The sequence below is a fragment of the Macrotis lagotis genome, chromosome 1 (assembly GCF_037893015.1).
Source record: "Macrotis lagotis isolate mMagLag1 chromosome 1, bilby.v1.9.chrom.fasta, whole genome shotgun sequence".
Classification (NCBI taxonomy): Eukaryota; Metazoa; Chordata; class Mammalia; order Peramelemorphia; family Peramelidae; genus Macrotis; species Macrotis lagotis.
In genome coordinates, this window is record NC_133658.1 from 791,611,040 (window position 1) to 791,631,223 (window position 20,184).

General features: G+C 38.3%; 1 protein-coding gene across 4 annotated transcripts in view; it reads left to right on the forward strand.

Annotated features, from left to right (window-relative positions):
- Nucleotides 1-18,898, forward strand: part of RBM7 (RNA binding motif protein 7) — a 28,250-nt gene extending 9,352 nt beyond the window's left edge. Inside the window, exons 2-6 of one of the 4 annotated variants that reach the window (XM_074216718.1) lie at nucleotides 4,350-5,266; nucleotides 6,580-6,742; nucleotides 8,002-8,104; nucleotides 11,938-12,037; nucleotides 13,089-18,894. In XM_074216718.1, the coding sequence (XP_074072819.1) occupies nucleotides 4,955-5,266; nucleotides 6,580-6,742; nucleotides 8,002-8,104; nucleotides 11,938-12,037; nucleotides 13,089-13,460 (1,050 nt within the window). In that variant the 5' untranslated portion in view covers nucleotides 4,350-4,954 and the 3' untranslated portion in view covers nucleotides 13,461-18,894. Of the gene's footprint in view, nucleotides 1-4,349; nucleotides 5,267-5,507; nucleotides 5,895-6,579; nucleotides 6,743-8,001; nucleotides 8,105-11,937; nucleotides 12,038-13,088 lie in introns of those variants that run through there. The other 3 variants (XM_074216719.1, XM_074216720.1, XM_074216721.1) reach the window with 3 other exon arrangements.
- Nucleotides 18,899-20,184: the final 1,286 nt, after the last annotated feature.

Consider the following 20,184-nt stretch of genomic DNA (forward strand, 5'->3'; position numbering starts at 1 on the left):
CCTGACTCCAGAGTCAGTGCTCTATCCATTGAGCCACCTAGCCGCCCCCATACCACCTTCTTAATGTTTGAGATAGAATTTCAACTCAGATCTTCTCCCACAAGTCCAGTACTTTTAACCATTCTTTCTGGGTCATCTCCAATCATCCTGATCTAATCTGGTCACTGGATTGAGGTCCCTCTGGAGAAAAAAATGACTTGAACTTTGCACAGCATCCCCTCACTTAAATTCAATTTACTTGCATATCCTGGCATTACTCCCCTGATGTCATGGTCCTCTTCAAGAACAAAGAACTCACTGGATAATTTTGTAACCTACCTCATAGAGCTGTTAGCTGTGAGAATCAAACAAGTTTGTGCAAGTGTGAACACACACACACACAAACGCACATACATATACACATAAGCAGTCAATATAAGCAGTTTGAGGAGGGGTGGAGTGCAGGGGCTTCATTTAGGTTAGGTGACAATGAAACTATTGAGGGATGTCCTGATTCTATGATCCTTTTGCCTCTATCTTCTCTGGCAGCCAACTGTCTTGTTTGATGTTTAAAAGCTCTTCAAAATATTCCAGTTTATTTTTCTGATCTCACTGAACTTTACTTCACAAAGTCTTATTTTCATTAAATTGACCTAATTACTTTTCCCCTGGACTCAGCATTCTGAGTCCCATTGCTAAGCCTTTAAATGGTCCCCATAATTGGAATCTACTCACTTCTGCCTCTTCAAAAGCCTGGGCTCAGCTCAAGTGACATCTCCTCCTGGAAGATTTAGTTCTTTCTCTTTCCTCAAACTATCTTGTCAATATATTTAACAATAAGTGTAGTGTCTTGCACAGTCGGGACTTAACTTACTGGGTAGGATTATCTATTCAAATGTAACATTTTTATATTTTTGAACTTTCAGACTATAGAAGTTTTGTGTATTGGATGTCTAAGGCAGGACAATATTGAATTCTGCTGTAGATTACAAGTAGTTTCATTGTGTCCCATCTGAGATTAAACCTAAATAATACTATGAAAATCCTTAATGCCTGCCTGAAATCAACTGCTCATTTATTCAGCACTTAATACTTGCCAGGCAGTATGGTGTTGGGAACAAAATGAAAGGCAAAAAATTCCTGCCCTTAATGAAGGCTCCATGTACTAAGCAGGCTTTTATAGTAGCTGAAGAAAATCTAAAAGGGAAAGTACCAGTGGGGAACGGCAGACCAGGAGAGTCTCCTGGAAGTGGGATTTGAGGTTATTTTAAAGAATCCTGTCAAGGGTGGGTAAGAATAGTTTTTTCAGCATCTGTCTCTTCAAGAGCCCATTTGGGGGTTGCCATTTCCTTCTCCGGCTCATTTTACAGATGAGGAAAGTGAGGTAAACAGTATCCAAGACCAGATTTGAACTCAAAAAGACTATTCTTCCTGGCTCCAGTTCTAGCACTGAACACTTTACCACCTAGTTGCCAGGGGAAGTTTAGGGTTCCTTCTAAATCGTATTCGGATGATTCTGCTGAAGTACAACATCAATGTTTGTGAAATTCTTGTATAGAAAGGGGTCCCGTACATCCTTCTGGGGCCTGAGAAATTCCTTAGAAATATAAATTTGGCTAGGTGCCTTTGGATCTGAATAGTCTGAATAGGACCCAAGGGGTCACAGATATACCATAAATTTAGCTAAGATTTAGAAAGCACCCTTGTTAGCCTAATTATCTTGCTTTATCTGTAAGATTCCTGCTTCCTCCCAGGACTGCCTCCCCTTCCCCAGATGTGACTGGAACCATGATAGTAAATTTTACTCCCTCAAACTTGTGGGAAGCCCATGAATATGTGACTCCCTCTGTCTCATGAAACACACTCAAACATAACACAAAGACCCTGACCCTTTTCCTACTCTGTCCAGCCCCCTATCTATACTGAGCCATGTTTACATATGTTTGTATTAGTATAACAAGACAATATACCTGTTGTCTTTGCTTCTGTATCCTGCTTGCTCTCAGTACCCCCTTCTCCTCAAAATACTATTAAAAAAACCTTATCCCCTGAACACTCAGGTACTGTCTGATTTGAGTATTCTTTATCCCCAGGCAGTCCCCGGGAACATTAAAGATCTCCAAACTTATCAAATTCTGGTCTCCGTCTTGCTCTTTGGGTACAACACTGCCAACACTGTAGTTATTGTCTGGGGCTGCAACTAGGAAAGTTTGAAGATGGGTCTCTTAACAGCTTGTTGTCTCTCTGATTAGGGGACTTTGAGAGTTTGAAAATCAGTTGCAAAAGTACAAGATGGGGGGGGGGGACCTAGCATTAACAATAGTGATGAAAAAAACTTTGGAATGACTCAATATATGTCAAAAATATGATGTAGCCATAAAAAGCTGACATAATCTTAGCTTATGAGAGAATAGAAAAAACATTCAGAAGAGGAGGGATAATATTCCTATTGTGTTGTTGTACTAGTTAAATTTTATCTGGAACATTTTGTTCTGGAAATCTCATTTTTAAACATGTCAACCAACTGGAATGGCTTGAGAGAGGATTCCTCAAATGATGAAGATGGAAACCATATCATATCATATGAGGAAAGTTGAATGGATAGGAGATATTTAAACTGGAAAAAGAATAAACTTGATATATATGGAGAAAACTGTCTTTAAAAATTATAAAAGTATTCAAGTTAAAGAGGAATGACCCTTATCTAGCCTTCAGAGGAAAAAACTAAGATTGATGGGTTAAGTAACAGAAATAACACACACATTCAGTTCGATATGAAGAATTTCCTAACAAATAGAACTGTCCTAATGGATTAGGTTAATTAGTGAGATAATGGGTCCTCTCTTATTGGAAGTTTAAGCAAAGAATGTATGGCCACCATCCGTATATGGATTAGAGGAGGTCTATATAGTCTTTACATATCCTGTATTGGGTGGGAAGTTGAACTAATCTCTCTAAGGTCCCCTTCCTGTAATCCTAATAATTTTATGTCTTCCTCCAAGTTTGATGCAAATATTACAATTCAAATATTCAAATAATATTTTAAGTAATGATCTGTATCATGCAATTCTGAATGTTTTGCAATATATTTATGGAAAGATGAATTCAACTGAAGACCTATGTGACCACAGACACTCTGATATTCAAACTAAGCTGTCTAAATGAAAGGCAGTATGGAGAGGAAGAAAATAGGGGATAAGTACTGTTGTTTATATGTGTTCTATTATGATTATATGGAGAGCCAATGTCCTCTAAGAGGAAAACAACTGTTTTATCACTTTTTCAACCTTTAGCACTTTTTTCAATCTTGGTTCCTTGTTGTGTTGCCATTTATTTTTTGAATCTAAATAACCAGGAAGTTGAATCTTGGTTGCTAGTAAAGGAAGAAAATATCATGGTATTGTCAAAACCTTTTCACCTAAATCTTTTCTACTCTGCTTCCTTTCTTCAATTTGTTTTGGTTTTTACTCCATTCTCTGTGTACTCATTCCTTTCTTGATACTCTTAGTAACTAGAAGCTAGAAGGGATTTAAAGTCATTAATCTAAGTGAACCTTATCAATTAACAGGGAACCAAAAATCTAAGTGACTTGCCCAAGACAAAGTAGTGTGAGGGTTAGGATCTGAACATATATATATATATATATATATATATATATATATATATCCTTTTAATGCACCATACATACTTCAACATCCAAGTCATTGGATCTGAAACTATATATGTATATGTATATATATATATATATGATCTGAACATATATATGTCCTTTTAATACACCATACATACTTCAACATCCAAATCATTGGATCTGAAACTATATATATATATATCCTTTTAACGCACCATACATACTTCAACATCCAAGTCATTGGATCTGAAACTATATATATATATATATACATATATATATATATAGGATCTGAACATATGTGTCCTTTTAATGCACCATACATACTTCAACATCCAAGTCATACATGACATGAATCATCCACACACTTCCCTTCACCAACTTTGCTTCACTGAGTTGCTGAGATAAAGCAAATTGCAAGCAAACGAAGGACTTCTGGAAGCCCACAGACAAGGGGGATCTGAAGGTTCTCCAGTTTGGTGGGAGCTTCAGGAGCTCGCTCTCCCCTGGTATTGCTTTTGAAAAATCTCCTCATCAAGATGAAGCCTAGGAGCTGCCCTACGACTATTTAATTTGATTAAACGCTGCTCGTTGGCTTTTTTGATCAAATGAACCACGCTGCTGCTAACTTTGCTAAATGGAATGAATTTGGTAAACTCTAGAGTGCCCAACTCCTGCGGTTTCTGCCTGGGGGGGTTCTACTATCTGATCTGAGGACGCATTTGTGTTTCTCTTGCAGAGAGCGGGGCATCCTTCGAAAAACAAAGCAGGCGCAACAGGCAGGGAGCGTTTAGAGGAGGCCTTGTTCACAGCTCAAGCACGGGCAGGGCGGGCAGCGCCCGGGGGCTGGCGCGCGGGCGGCACACTTCCGGCGGCTGCGGCGGCGGCGTCGTCCTCGTCGCGGTCACGGTCGCGGTCACGGTCGCGGGCGGCGGCACCGCGCTTGAGGCGGCGAGGCGGGTAAGGCGCGAACCGGAGCGGCGGGGCCGGCCGCTTGCCCGCCGCCTCCGGATCGAGGGCGGGGAGCGGCGCGGCTGCCCCCCGAGCCGCCGCTGCGGCCCTTCCGTGGGGCTCTCAACGGGCCCACCTCGGGCGGCCGCCTCCTCTTGGGCCTGGGCCTGAAGCTGGCGCCGTTCTCCCCGGCCTCCCGCCCCGGGGGCCGCGCGCCTTGTCCCGAGGTCCGGCGGCTCGAGCCGCGGGCCGCACCCCCTTCTCCGGGCTGTAAGTGCAGGAGCAGGGCCATCGTCTAAGCGCGGTGTTCCCCGGGAAGGGGCGCCTCTCGGCCGCCCGCAGGCGCTGGGCTCCAGGCGGCTTCGCTAGGCCTCTGGAAGCGCCCGCGTTGCCATGGTTAAGAGCGACGGTTCCTCCAGAATCCCCCGTAAGGGAAAGGTTCGAGTAGGGAGCATGCGCACTCGCATCCTGACGTACGTCGACGTGAGTCGCAGGCAGGGGGCGTGGCCTCTGCCGGAGCGGGAGGGGGAAAGTAGGCGGAGCAGCTTGCCGGGCGTGCGCAGTCCACCCCGCGACGGCGAGCCTGTCCCGGCGGCGGGGCCTGCCGAGATGGGCGCCGCCACGGCGGAAGCGGACCGGACTCTGTTTGTGGGCAACCTCGACATTAAGGTGACGGAGGAGCTGCTCTTCGAGCTCTTCCATCAGGTAAGCGGCCGGGATCGGCTCCTTCCCCGCCTCCCGCCATTCGCTGTCCCCGGCGCAGGCCTCTGCCCAACGGCCTGGCTAGCGCCGCCTTCGCGCGTGCGTACTGAAGGCCTTTTGACCCCGGAGGTCGCGGCGACCGGGCCCGGATCCGGAGGGAAGTCCTGGCGCTTGATTTCTAGGGGGGGTGGGGAAGAGCTCGGGGGTCGTGCTGGGGCCGAGGGGCCACCCCGGACCCCTCCCACCCCAGTGGCCTTTGACCTCGTCACCAGGCCGATTTGACTTTTAAAAAGTTTAACTTTGGATAGAGCACCGGCCCCAGAGTCCAAGAGTTCAAATGCGGCCTCAGACACTTAATAATGAATGACCCAGCTGTGTGGCCTTGGGCAAGCCACTTAACCCCATTTGCCTTGCAAAAATAAAAAAAAAGTTTAACTCGGTCGGATTCACCGGGTTGGCTTGCTTTGTGGTGGCGTGGGAAGAGAGCACTGTCTGAGAGGCCTAGGTTAGGATTCTCACTCCTTAATTAGTCTAATTGTGGGCGACTCTCCTAACCTTAGTTTCCTCATCCGTAAAATGGGGGTAAAGAACACGAACTGTCGTGAGGAAGCTGCTTTGGAACCATTTTAAGGTGCAGGTTTTTTTTTTTTTAATATATCGAGCCAAAATCCTTTTCCGGTCCTGGGAAGTTACAGTGTATGCTCTTTGGGGGTTCTGATGCCTATTAATAGTGTTTAGACTTTTGAGGTTCAAGTGTAGAAATTTTATTTTGAAATCACAGCCCGTTTTGCCTCCTCTGGAAGCTTGTTATGATGCTTTGCTTTCTAAGGTTCATTGACTTAAAGAAGGTATTTTAGAGGTATCCAAGCCACACCTTGACTTTTTTACAGATGAGGAAACAGACCCAGAGAGGCTAAGTGACATAAAAAAGTTAAGTCACACAGGTAGGAGTAAGCAGAGCTGGGATTTGAATCCAGGTCCTAACTACGAATCCATACTACTTTGAGGCACTGCATCTTTAAACCCCCTGTAGAGACAAACTGTATTTTCATAATGGCAAAATGGAGTTTTTGATGGTTTTCTGGGCAAGCCCCTCCAAATGAGTTAGGTTTCATTGTAGTAATAACCGTGGGTTCTCACCTGAATTGAAATGCATGTGCTATATATTTTTTAAGCCCTGCTGGAAGTGGTTACTTGCATTTTGTTCCATTTTTTAAAATTTGCTTTATTTTTGTTATTTACAAACAACATTTTTCAGAAGTTGCTTCATTTAACTTTTAACTTTATTTTATTTTATTTTATTTTTTTATTTGCAGGCAGGTCCTGTAATAAAAGTTAAAATTCCAAAGGATAAAGATGGTAAACCAAAGCAGTTTGCATTTGTGAATTTCAAACATGAAGAATCTGTTCCTTATGGAATGAATCTACTTAATGGAATAAAACTTTTTGGAAGGCCCATCAAAATTCAGTTCAGATCAGGTATCTGTTAAATTTTAAAGAATCTGTTTTTAGGCAGAACAAAAAAAAATCACCTCAGCTTTATAGTAGTGAAATTTAGAATTCCTAAGTGATGAGGGATAGTGTCAACACAGATAATTAATATTTATCTGTAATCCTAAAACCTCCATTTAGTCCTTTTCTTTCCATTTAGTTCTTTTCTAAGTATTCCTAAAGAATAGAACTTCTTTCAGTTAAGAATTCAATTGAACAAAGAAGGGTCAAAAACCCTTGACTAATACTTCTAATAACTTGTCCCTATAAATATTTCTTCAAAACCTTAGTTTTGCCTTGAGTGGCCTTCCTATGATGAGTTTCTTCCTCAAGACATGATACCTCTTTGCCTGTATTTGAGTCCTTTCCATTTTATAGCTCTTATTCAGGTCAGTTCTGTGTAGAGTTAGAGCTGGAAAGGGGTATCAGAGAGCATTTAGTCTTAAGAACCCTTTCCATTTTATAGAACTTACTGAGATCTTTTTTGCATAGAGTTAGAACTGGAAGGGACATCAGAGAGCATCTAGTATTAATTATTTTTTTGTTTGAAGAAACAGAATCATGGCATAGTTTTCAGTCATCCCCATTCATTTCTAATCATGATGCGACATTAGAAAAGGGCTTCAGTGAAGACAATGATGTCTAAATTGATTTGTGTGCTCTTTTCCTTTTAATCTTGAGTCGATATGAAGCTTTAAATGTATTCTCTTGGAACTGCTTTTTCACATTATTCATTTTTTTTGTAATTTGCTCATTTAGGCCACCCAAATTTCATGTTGGTATTTTGCATGCTACTTTTTCTACCAACCATATAGGAAAACATGAATACCTCTTTTATTAAGAAATTCAGATTTTTATTTATGTTCTCTTGACTTTAAGTGATTGCATGTCTTTTCTTTGTAAGGAAAGAATCATCAGGAAATTATTCTTTCTTGGCTTTGTTTCTTTCCACAATTTGTTTTTATAAATTATAATTGCTGGAGCTAGTTAGGAAGAACTTTCAGCTAATTGCTCTTATGTCTGCTTTGGCAATTGGAATATTGCAGTTTGATTACATCTTTACCCACGGGGTATTAGTGTTGTGTATAATGTTTTGTTAACCTATTTCTTACTCTGATGAAACAGTAGAGTAGAATATTGAAATGCAAATTATTTCTAGTGACTGAGATATTAAGGTTATACCAAACTTAACTTTTTGAAGTTGGGTGACCTTGAAAAAAAACAAATTTCAAATATGTTTTCTTCAGGAAGTAGTCATGCTTCTCAGGAGGTTAGTTCATCATATTCCCAGCATAATCTTGGGAATGCAAGTCCATCTAGCATACCACAGTCCACTTCAGCTTCTAGCAGGTAAGAACTACCAGTTCTGGTTAATAAAATTGGTTTTCTATTTTTTTCTTTTTTTGCCCCCACCCCCAATCCCCACCCCCCCAGAACTTTCTTCAGTAGCCATCAAATGATTACTATTAGATTGTAATAGTAGTAACTAGGTCTTATTTATCTTAGTATCTTCCTAACTACCTAGTATAGTGTCTTACACATAGAAGGTGCTCATGTAAATGACTGTTGAATAAATGATTTTAACTTAGGGAATATTAGGCTTATTAGAATAATGTTCTAGGAATCCATACTAGGAATCCATCCCACCTTCTAATTAGGCCTATTTTTATTTAAAAATTAATAAATCTTTGGGTGGCATCTATGACATGAATCAAATATTTTATGCCAAATTAAATTTTATATTATTGTGTTATATAATGAAGTTCAGGAATAACAAGGATTGAAGATCTAGGAACAACTTATATTTACAAAGTTTCTCAAGTTTTTCAAAACACTGTGTGTACTATCTCTTGCAGCAATCATCAGTCAGCCAGCATTTATTACATAGCTACTATGTGCTGGGGATATTAAAAAAAAATGAGAAGCTTACATAAATTTACTTTGAAAAGGCAGACCCTAGGAGTTAGGGGCATACCTTCTACCATGTAGAAGGAAGGGATGAAAGTAAGTTCTAAGAGAAACAGATGAGAAGAGAGTGAATGGAGGCAGTCCAGGAATTCAGGAGGTGATTAGTACACATGCCTAGAGAGAGATGTAGGAGGACTAGCAAAAAGCTTCATTTGACTCTTGCATGAAGCAGAGGAAATTACACTAAGAATATGTAGATTGGGACCAGGTTATGATGTCAAACAAAGGAGAGATTACATTTTATTTTAGAGGCTAGAGGAAACCACCAGGATTTATCATAGAGATGAGTAGCATGCTCAAAACCACCCTTGAGGAAAATCGCTGTACAACTGTGGAGTATGAATTGGGAAAGGGAGAGATTTGAAGTAGGGAGGTCAAATAGGCTATTGCAATAGTCCATTCTTGAAGACATGATAAATCTGAACTACAGTGGTGGTCTATAGAGAGAAGGATTGGGGATAAAATAATAAGATTGGCTTTGTGAAATTAGGAATAAAGAATAATACTGATGTTGTGAACCCGGGTTAATTCCATGATAAAACTAAATTAGGTATTTATTTTTAAATTGCAAAGTTTTTCAAGTAACTCATTTTATTCCTTTACAAAGTTAAAAAAGCTTAGAATTAGAAGAATGTTTTCCCCTAAAAGAAATAGGGATGTTTGGGTGGGTGGGTGGGGAGGCTTGGGGAAAATATTGATTCATGATTAGATTGAAGTGCCTATAGATAGATATCTAGTTGGCAATATCCAATAGGCATTTGGTGATGTGGTGATTTCCTTTCCACTTTGACAATATGGAACCTAAGTTTTGATCTATAGATCTGGGATTCATCTGCATAAAGATAATAAGCCTGTGGCACCTGATGAGGACACCAGGTGATAGGATGATGAGAAAGAAAAGGGGCTAGGGTATAGCTTAAGAGATTTGAGATGGAAAAATAGTTAGATGAAGGAAAACCGAGGTTGACATTGTCATAAAAACCTGAGAAGAGAGGATATTCAAAAGAAGAGAGGGTCATCAGTGTTGATTGTTGCAGAGAGGTGAAGGATAATGACTGAGAAGAGGCCTTACATTTTTGTAATTAAGAGCTCTTTGGTTTGCTGGCCTATGTTTATTTGTTTCACTTGACTATGAATACTTGCTATAAGGGTTGTATTTTTTCCTTGGCTTTTAAGGTGGGGAATTAAAGGAGAGGGTAGTATTTGTAATGATAAAGAGGACTATTGAAACATTCCTAAAAGTGCATAGAAAGTAACAAGACTGTTTTTAAACTTATATGTGGAATAATAGACTTTTTAAAAAGAAGGTAGTATTAAATGAAGATCCATAGTTTTTAATATAATCTTCTGTGTTCTGTTTATGGAAATGCTATGTTTTTGCTTCAAATTTAGAATAAAAATAAGAATTGGGGAGGGTACAGTTTTGGGATATAGAGAAAAGTAAAAGAACTCTTAAACTTTACAGAGACCTCATTTTTATCCTCATGACAACTCTGGGAAGTAGGTGCTATTATCTTTGTTTTAAGCTGACAGTGCAAGTGAGTGTCACACAACTAGTAAATGAGGTGGAATCGGAACTAATGACTTTCTGACTCCAGGTCCACTGCTCTCCATAGCTGCCTAGGAGGGTCTTCTGCTGAGAGATTTGGAGAAGGAGAGGAGACTAGATTTAGAGCTGGAAAAGTCATGAGAGGTCATCTAGTTCAAACCACATCATCTCCCCCCACCCCTTACTTTGGAGATAGAGAAACTGAGTCATAGAACAATTAAGTCACAGGGTCACAACTAGTAAGCGAAGAGGGATTTAGTTTCCTGATCCAAGTCCATTTTCATCTCTACTAGTTCATGCTGAAGAGACAGAATAGCCTCTAAGGAGTGTACAATTACCATTCAGTTATTGAGGATTGAAAGTGTTGCCTTGCGGTAGTGAGGGCTCAGTGGAATTAGGTAATATAAATTTGTAGTGGATCTTGTAAGTTGGGTTGTTTGACTTTCTTAAACTTCCTTTTGCAACTCCTGAGTAGGAGTGTGGGAGGATAGGAAATGGATATCTCTAGTAATTCAGCAGTGGAATTGACTAGGTAGGTATGAGTGACAATTAGACAAGGGGCTAAGAGATTCAAAAGTTGAATTGGTTATAACTAGAGGGTTCTGTATTTCAAAGTGACTAAAGTGAATTCATCGGAGTGATGGCTTAGGAAAGTGTAGAACAGTTTAAAAATTAGAGAGCCTTGTGAAGACAGAAAAAGTTCAGAAAGGGTAAAAGGCATAGGGAGAGACAGATAGGTAGGATGTTGTGATCAGAAAGGAATTTCAGGATTTTTAAATAATAAAGTGAAACATTCTAGGTCTAAGGGTGAGAATAAGGGTATGACTTGAGGTGGAAGGGAGGAAGTGGTAGTCAGGAGTTGAGATTGACGAACTCGGATGTTAGAGTGAGTGAACATCAATACCCATGTCATTCCTTTAGTTTAAAAGCAAGAGTTGATATTGAGAGGAGGATTTGCAAGCCAGGTACTAAACCTGAAAGGGAGTATTGCTTCTAGGGTTCTGTAGAGAACAACTACCAGGACTTGGAATTGGGTGATATATTTGGGTAGCATGAACTTCAGAGGAAGATTGGTGATGGGAAAATGGATAGTCTAAAAGTGTCAGCAGGAACTACTTTATATTCAGAGTCCCAGGAGAGCTATGTCTAGAGGTAATATGAGAGAAGGTATAGCCGTTCTTGAAGGTGAATAGGGTTGTAGTATCATCTGCAGGAAGCCAGGTCCAGAAGAGTTTGAAAGGAAGAGGTCTAAAATGGAGAGAAGTTTGCTAATTCTGGATTAGGAATTCTAGAAGGCACAGTGTAAGGATCAAGCTGAACAGTATTGGGTCATGGATGAGAGGATTGGGGAATTTGGGCATTAGACAATGGGAGGTGAGGAAGGGGGGGTGTGGTTTACTTTGGACTGTGGGCAATTAGAAAAGTAACAGATGGTGGAAGTTTGTTAGCCATAGAGTTTTAGACTGAATAGTGGGAGTAGTTGCATACTGGAGATGGCAGGTGAGTATTATATTCATACTCTCCATTCTACATTGGGGTCTTGGCAGATCAGAGGTCCTTTGTGCTCTACTTGTAAGTATGCATTAGTTTAGTTATTTGCTTTTCAAGAATCAAAGTCCCGTATTTTTCTCCTTTGTGTATAATGATGAATTCTTTTTTTGAGTAGATATGAAAGAAATATGGATAACTTGACATCTGGATATAATTCTTCACAAATGCTACAGAGGTCTTTCTTATCTCCAGATAATCTTCAAAGACAGGCTATGGTAAGATATTTTTATAATCTGAATTTTGTTTATCCACAAACTAGTTTAAATGTTCACAAATATTGTACCATGAATTGTTTTATTTGTGTTGGAGAGTTTTGACTTCTTTGTAGTTAGATTTCATAAATTCCATTTGACATTTAGTCAGATTAATGATAATACATATATATATATATATATATATGTAACAGTTTAAATGAAGAACCGAATTTATTTTTCATTTGTTTATGTAATTAACTGTAACTCACAGCACCTAAGGCTTTTGTGCCACGTATTACATTTCTATTTTTTTTTGACAAGGCAGTGAATGTGGCTCAATCTACTGTATCACCTAGCTACCCCTTCTATTTTTCTAAATAATATTACCATTCTCTGTCACCCAGTTTGAAAACTTAGGTTCCTCCTCTCTTCCTTCATGCACCTTGCCTTCTATGTCTAACTATTTATCACATTCCGCCAGTTTTTCCTTCAAAATAGTTTTCATCTTCACTCCTTTCTTTACATTCCTACCCTCTGATTTTGGCTTTTATTATTTTAAACCTGCCATCATAACTGATAATAATTAAGTCAATGCATCTTGTATATTATTGACATTATCTTAAAGCACAGTTTTTAATGCCTTTACCTATATCCTATAGTCTTGACATTCAGCCTCGCCTTCACAGTCTGGACCCAAACCAAGAAATGTAAACAAATATGATAACTCAGTGTCACATCTTTTCTTGATTTTTCTCAGTGAGAATTCTTTTTTGTTTCATATATATATATATATATATATATATATATATATATATATATCATATTTGTATCCATATTTTAACTCCCCTTTGAGAGTTATAAGCTCCTTTTGGAAAGGTTCTTTTAGTCATCCTTTTATTATTGTCAGTACCTTGTATTTAATTGGCACTCAGACATTTACTAAAGGGATTTTTTTCATTTAGGACCATAATCTAAAATCTATTTTGGCAGATATTTTTTACTAGCTTTGTTATGTGTCTTTTAATATAATTTCTTTTATTTAATTTTTTCTTTCAAATTTTTGTCTCTTCAGATGAACAACATTCTGTGGCAGCAGCAGGGATCTTTCAGTGGAAAGTTTGTACCTCAGCATTTGGATCAGCCTAGTTTTACACCTTCAGGGCAGCAACATGGTCATTCCTTTAACCCCCCCTCTTCAAGCTCCCAGTGGTGCCAGGATACACCAGGGTCACAGAGAAAAACCAGGCAGAACTCCCATCCTTACCAGTCAGATAGGCTATATAGCCGTGAGCAGCGTTATGGGGATCATGGATCTGACCATCATTATAGAGGAAACAGAGATGACTCCTACTATGAAGAAAGGATCCATGATAGTTGGAGCCATGACTATGATAGCAGAAGAGAAAACAGTAGGGATGGAAAATGGCGCCCATCTCGGCACTAATAAGTATTTAGATGAACTTTTTAAAAAAAAGGGTCAGATTAGACCTTTTTGGTATGTTGATGTGGAAATGACTTCTTTGAATAACTGGAAAACAGCTCTGAAAGTTGTTACAGTTCATTTTTAAAATTTTTTAACTTACCTGCAGTATAATACAGAGAGAAAAATAGTGGTTTGTTTTATTATATTAACAGCCTTTCACCTCAGGGTTTTATGAAGAGGAAAGGTTTTTGTTTTTGTTTTTTGCAGAAGAAAGTACCACAGTTCCTAATCATTGTAGTAAGTTTAGGAAAAGGGGGTGGATTGTAAAGTTTAGCTGTATTATAAAGAAAATATTTTAATTATTTGTAACTTTTTGTAGTGTAATGCAGTTGTCTTGGTAGTAAATCCTATTTTGGTGTGTGTGTATGTGTAGTAGAATATACATCAAAGCTGATAGTTCAAAATAGCTATCTGTATTTTGTTATTAAACTGGAAAATATTAATTTTCAATGATCCATTTTACTGAAACTAGTATTCAAGCAAATATCCATGTAAAATTAGGGGGGATAAATCATATTGGTTTAGCTTTTGATACAACTTAAGTGAGTTCTGTAAAGTTTCTTTGAGTTTGCCTGCATTGAATTACATTGTATATATTCATGCATATACATCAGTAGATTTATTCCAAAAGTTAAGAATTTTCAGGAAATCATGTTTTATATGGCTAAAAAATTACTCAGGAAGTATTAAATCTCTCCAAGGGTATTTTTTTTAACATTTAAAAGACCCTGATGATAGTCATGTGTACCCCTTTTTTTCCCCCAGAAAGTTTTTAATCAGTGCACAAGATTCAATGGTTATACATTTTATTGAAATATACTTTTGGGAGTAAGGAAGGGTCTCCCAACCCTGCCTTCACTGCCTGAGTCACTTCATAGCTTTTTCATTTTTAACACTTTTAGGTGGTCAGTGGATATGTAGAGGGTTTTTTGTTTTTTTTTTTTGGTTTGGGAATTAATTCTTAGCTTGTCTATTTGATAAGCACTTGAGAAAATTTAGTCTTAAAATTCTTCATTAAGGTCTTGTTTAATGAACAGTTTTTAGGTGTCAGAATTATACTGTTGCCATTTACATATACAAAATAAACTTGTTTGAAAAATCGCATTCCTTCAAAAGTTTGGAGCATTTTTGTTTACCCAAGAACTGAGCCATTTCTTTCATGTGTTGCTTTTTGGTTATAAGATCTTCGACATTAAAAAAAAAAATTTGTTTTCTTGCCACTCAGATCAAGAAGTTACATATGAAAGATTAGACCTTCCCCCGAGTCATATAGCAATTAGTTGAAAGTTAAGGTTAATAATTTTAACTTAGTGTTTATTAGCTATATCCTGAAATACTTTTTTAAAAATTGAGCTATTTAATCAATAATTCAGCATCATATACTATTTAAACAGATCATTTCTGCTCTCTAGAAGTTTAAATGATTTTACTTTTCTAAATTTTCATGTCATATAAAGCACTTTGTAAAATTTAATATATCAGTAATTATTATCTGTATTATGGAAAATTTTGGGACATGTGCACATATATGGATAAAGATATACATGTATTGAGTATAATGAATAAAAACTATAGATATTTCCCATTTTACATATCATAGACTCAGAAGTTAAGTGACTTGCTAATGGTATGGTGAGTAATTTTTGTTGTCTGGAGTTGAGCCCAGGTCTCCTGACTAGTACTTTTTTCCCCTCCTCCCCGCTCCACTCCTTGGCCATCATCTTCATCAACTTCCCACTTCCTGGTACAATGTTGCATTCAGTCCCTGGGTCTTCAGCTCTGACAGGTGAGTTTTCACCTTTATCTTGCCAGGAGCCAGGCCTCTATGCCATTTCTCAGCAAACCTCTCTACCTCCTATTCCCCTACACCCCTCCTACTTTAAAGCTTCCCTTTATTTGTTGTCTTTCTTCATTAAATGTAATCTCTTTGAGGTCAGAGGCTACCTTGCTTGCTTGTATATGTATCCCAAGCATATCAAACAGTGCCTGCTGCATAGTGCTTAATAAATATTTTATACCTTTAATTATGTAGTCTATGCCTTTAATTATGCAGTCTGAGAATTTTTTTTCTGACTGCCACATCCTGTCTCATTTTGAGCCTTTAGTGCACTAAACTCTAATTCTCATAAAAACTAGTAGTGCTTAGCTACTATCCTGTACCAATTCTGCATTTGGATAGTTGATTTCTTTTAAATCCAAATGTAAGGATTTTAGATTTAAATTTAACTCAATAGAATTTTATCCTAGATTCAGAGTATTTTAACCTGTTCAAATATTTTTGGATAATAACCTGCAAATATAATGAGTATGTCATCTGTGATATGTCATTAATAAAAATGTAGATAGCTAGGACTGAGGATTTCTTTTCTTCTTTCCATTCCCTAAATCCCCTAGTACAGTTCCTTATCAATAAAGTTGTGGTTTTTCAAACTTTAATTTTTAGGACCACTTTATATTCTTAAAAGTTGAGGATCATCCAAGGATTTTGTGTTTCTGTGTGTTTCTTCTACCCATATTATGTCAGGATGTCGGGAGACATCTTGTTTTCCAGAGCCAAGGCCCAGTAAACAAGGCTGAGTTTGGCATAACACTTCTTTGCCCTCTAGATGATTTCGGCCACAGCAAAATCCTAGAATTGTTCACCAGCATCAGGTAGTCTCTGAACTTGGACAAGATTGATATCCTGCTGTGAATCAAATTTGTCATTTTGTTAACTGTTACCCTTCATAGTCAGGGCTCCAGCCCACCTACTTGGCCATAAATACAAGTATTGAGATTTCCTCACACTCCCTCTGGTCCCTCCCATTAGGGATAGGGCTCCAATACATGCTTTGAAATTCAACTTCTGTTTGTGTCCTGATTCTCCTGGCTCTAGCCTGTTGTGTTTGATTCTAGCCACCCATAGGTTAGGTGCCAGTTCCGGTCTATTTGACAACTGTATTAGAAATTAAAATTTTTTTTTTATTATTTTGAAAATAAGTTTGTCTCTGAAAATGTGGACCTTGACAGCTCTTTGCCCACCTTTCCTTCAACTCCCTTCCTTCCCTTGGGAACTGCTTTAACAGAATAAGAAAGGAATCTGAGCTAACCAGAGAACAGATTTTAGGAAGTCAGAAGCTGTTTACAGTTTAGGATTTTCTCCTTTGCCTTTTTTAGATTTTTTTTTTTAAACCAAAACCTTAGTCAAAAAGCAGTTTTGAGTTTATCTTCAATAGTAAGGAATACCAGAACCACCCAATCTTTTTCCATCTAATGAAGAAGTAAAATGGAAAACTTCATTCCTGTTAGTAATGACCTTCAGACTTCACGCAGTACTTTATCTATATCAAATACACATGTTAAAGTACTTTATAATATCTATACCTTGCCTGATGCCTTTTATGTGATGGTGGATAGGGTGCTGGGCTTGAAGTGCTGGGCCTAGATTCAAAACCATCCCTGACACTCTGTGACTTGTGGGTAGGTCACCTAATCTCTGTGAGCCTTGGATGATTCCTTGGGATGTTACTCTATTGTAAAGAAATTGTTCCCACGTCTATGAACTCAACAGATCCTTGAAGATCTACTAGATTATGATTCTTGAAGGCAAGAACCATATGTATTTAAAATTTCTCTAGTATACAGCATGGAACTCCATATACCCTAGGTGTTTGAACACTGCCACACCTAAACCACTAGGCTTCTTCAAGCTCCTTCCCAACATTTTGCATGGAGTAATAGTAGAGATTCAAACTTAGGTGTCAAATTAGAACTTCTAATTATTTCTTCATATTCCAATGTAGAATTACTCCAAGCTTAGATATGTTGTAAATCATGTATATATAATATGGGAAGAAAATTGGAAGTCAAGATTAAGATGGAAGATGATTCCTTGCTGTGGTTCTACTATTTTTTGGTTTTGGTCTTTCCAATTTTTCTTTTTTATTTAAATGGGAGAATTTACAGAGGGTCTCTGACCCTTAGGTATCCCTGAACTATTTTTGAAAGCATCCCTAAAATGATGTTGAAGGGCTGAATGTTGGCAATCAGGAATTGATGGGAGTAAAAGGGGACTTCAAAACTCTAAAACCCAGATAAAGAACTTGAGGCAGATAAGTTACTTCAGGTGAGTAAGGAGAATTCTTAGCCAACTGTTGTGTATTCCAAAAGAGCTTAGCATCTCTGAAGACAAAATCCTTCTAGAAAGAAAAGTCATGCATAACTAATCTTTGGAACTGATAGTCCCCTCCTTGGAAAAAATGATTGGGTGTTTTTTTCATTCTGAGGACTAGTTATGAGAATGTTCTAGTTCTCTCATTGAAGAGCTAAAATCTAATAAACCTCTGCACTCTTAAGGCAAAAAAGCGGCTGACCAGGCCACTCCTCTTAGGGAATAGCCCCTCATCTAAGGATTCTAACTGAAACCTACAAGCTTGCAGCAGAAATTAGCTTTCTAATCATATATCTAGTAGATCATTTGACCTAACAGTGACGAGTGCCTGACCAATGGCAATACCATCCTCTAGTGGGAAGTGGGTCCAGTGGGAACAGCAAGATGACATCACCAGAAGACCCCCTGAAAGGGTGAGTTACTCTTCCACACATTTGCCTTGGTTATGAATTCTCTATGTGCCCCTCCATGTGTTCACCTGTGCTACAAGGGTCCCCCTATCAATGTATCCTGTCAGGTTATTTCCCTAGTGGTATCTACTTTTCTTGCTAATAGTGTGGGTCCTTGTGAGAGATGGCTCTGATTTTATGATGGAAATTTTTTATTGGTACTTGCTATTTCATTGAATTCCTTTTAATTTGAGCTAATCCAATCAAGCAGTAAACTTGATTTTTCCCTTTACATTATCTCTCCCTTCCAAGAGATCATCCAGCATCTGAGAAATAGTATGGTGTAATGAATGGCTGTTGATCTTGGTTAGGAAGCCTCCTTGGACAGCTGAATGACTAGGCAAGTCAGCTAAACTCTTAATCTTAATATCCTCTGTAAGATGAAGGAGTTTGACTTGGTCTCTTAGCTTCTTCTATGGTGCAATAAGATTTGAACTTGAATACCACCATAGATACTTATTTTGTAATCATGGTCAGTTTATGTGGGAGTAAGTAGAGGCTACCAGATAAAGAAGTAACAGGTAAGGGAACTAAAACTGTGTTTTATATATAGTTTAGTTGAACAAATTGGGAATTGAGGTTAGTCTGGAGAAGAAAAAGATTTAGGAGGATAAGATCAAGTGTTTTCAGATTTTGCAAGGTTTTTGTAGAGATGAGGAATGAAATAACCTAATTTTACTTGGCCCCAGAAGGCAAATTCTTAGGATCAACAGGCAGGAGTTACAAGAGGGACTGCCTAATAAAACTATCTCAAATAAGAATAGGTTGCCTTTCCAGAATGTAAATTCTCCATCACAAGAGGTCTTTAAGCAGAAGCTGGATGATCACTTATTTGGGATGTTGAGAAACTATGGGGGGAGGGGGTGGGGAACCTTATAAACAAACATCTAATTCATAAATTGGAACTATGTATGAATAAAAGAAGTCCTAAAGGAAAAAAATCCCAGCTCATCGAACAAGAGAAACTGTTCAGAAATATTTGGGCATGTCTATCTAGGTGGCTTATTGGATTAAAATACTGGGCCTAGAGTCAAAAACATCCAAGTTCAGATCTAGTTCTGTGAGTTTTGACTCTGGGTAAGGCACTTAGTCCTATTTGATTCAGCTTCCTCATCTGTAAAATGAGCTGGAGAAGGAAATGACAGATCACTCTGGTATCTTTGTCAAAAAAAAAAAAGGGTTATGAAGAGTTGGGCACAACAGAAATGATGGAGCAACAAATCTATCTACCAATCTTTCTTCCTCTCTATCCATCTCTGTATTCTGCTTGTCTGTATATGTATCTGCCTATCTATTTATATCTATCTTCCAAGAGAAGCAGGAGAGTATCAAGTCAAACTTCATTTTTTGTGCTAATGAAACATTTTAGCATAAATTTGGCTACGGAAAGTATATAAAGTATATAATTCTTTGATGTTGTGTTTATATCTGATTGCTTTATTCCATATCATCTTCCTATTAGAATTTACATTTATTGCTATTTTGGGAATTGCAGAGAATTAAGAATAAGAAACATCTCCCAGATTAATTCTCTGATGATTAATAATCAAGGGAAGTGCTCTCCAAGGTTAAGTACTCTTATCTTAACTTTTTTAAAACAGAAAGCAAAGCAGGACAATTAGTAATGGAGCTTGATTGACAGGAGGCCAATTTTTATTAGAAATAATGAAGTAGTTTGCATTTCTAATACAATGAAATAGTTTCTCTAAGGCATGGTGAAGTAGCAAATGGAAAGTGAGCTTTGAAGTGAGGATGGAGATTCAAGGTCTGTCTGCCTTAGTCAAATACTAGTTGTGTGACCAAGGGACAGACACTTAATCTTCATAGTTCCACAGGCAATTTTTCTAAGACATAAATGACAGGTACAGTGGGCGGTGTACAGAGTACTGGACTGGGAATCAGGAAGATTCATCATAATGAGTTCAAATCTGGCCTCAGAGACATCCTAGCCATGTGACTCTGGACCAGTCACTTCCTGTTTGCCTCAGTTTCCATCTATAAAACAAGCCTGGAGAAGGAAATGGCCGTATATCTCTGCCAAGAAAACACAATCATGAAGAGTCAGACACAACTAAAATAACTAAAC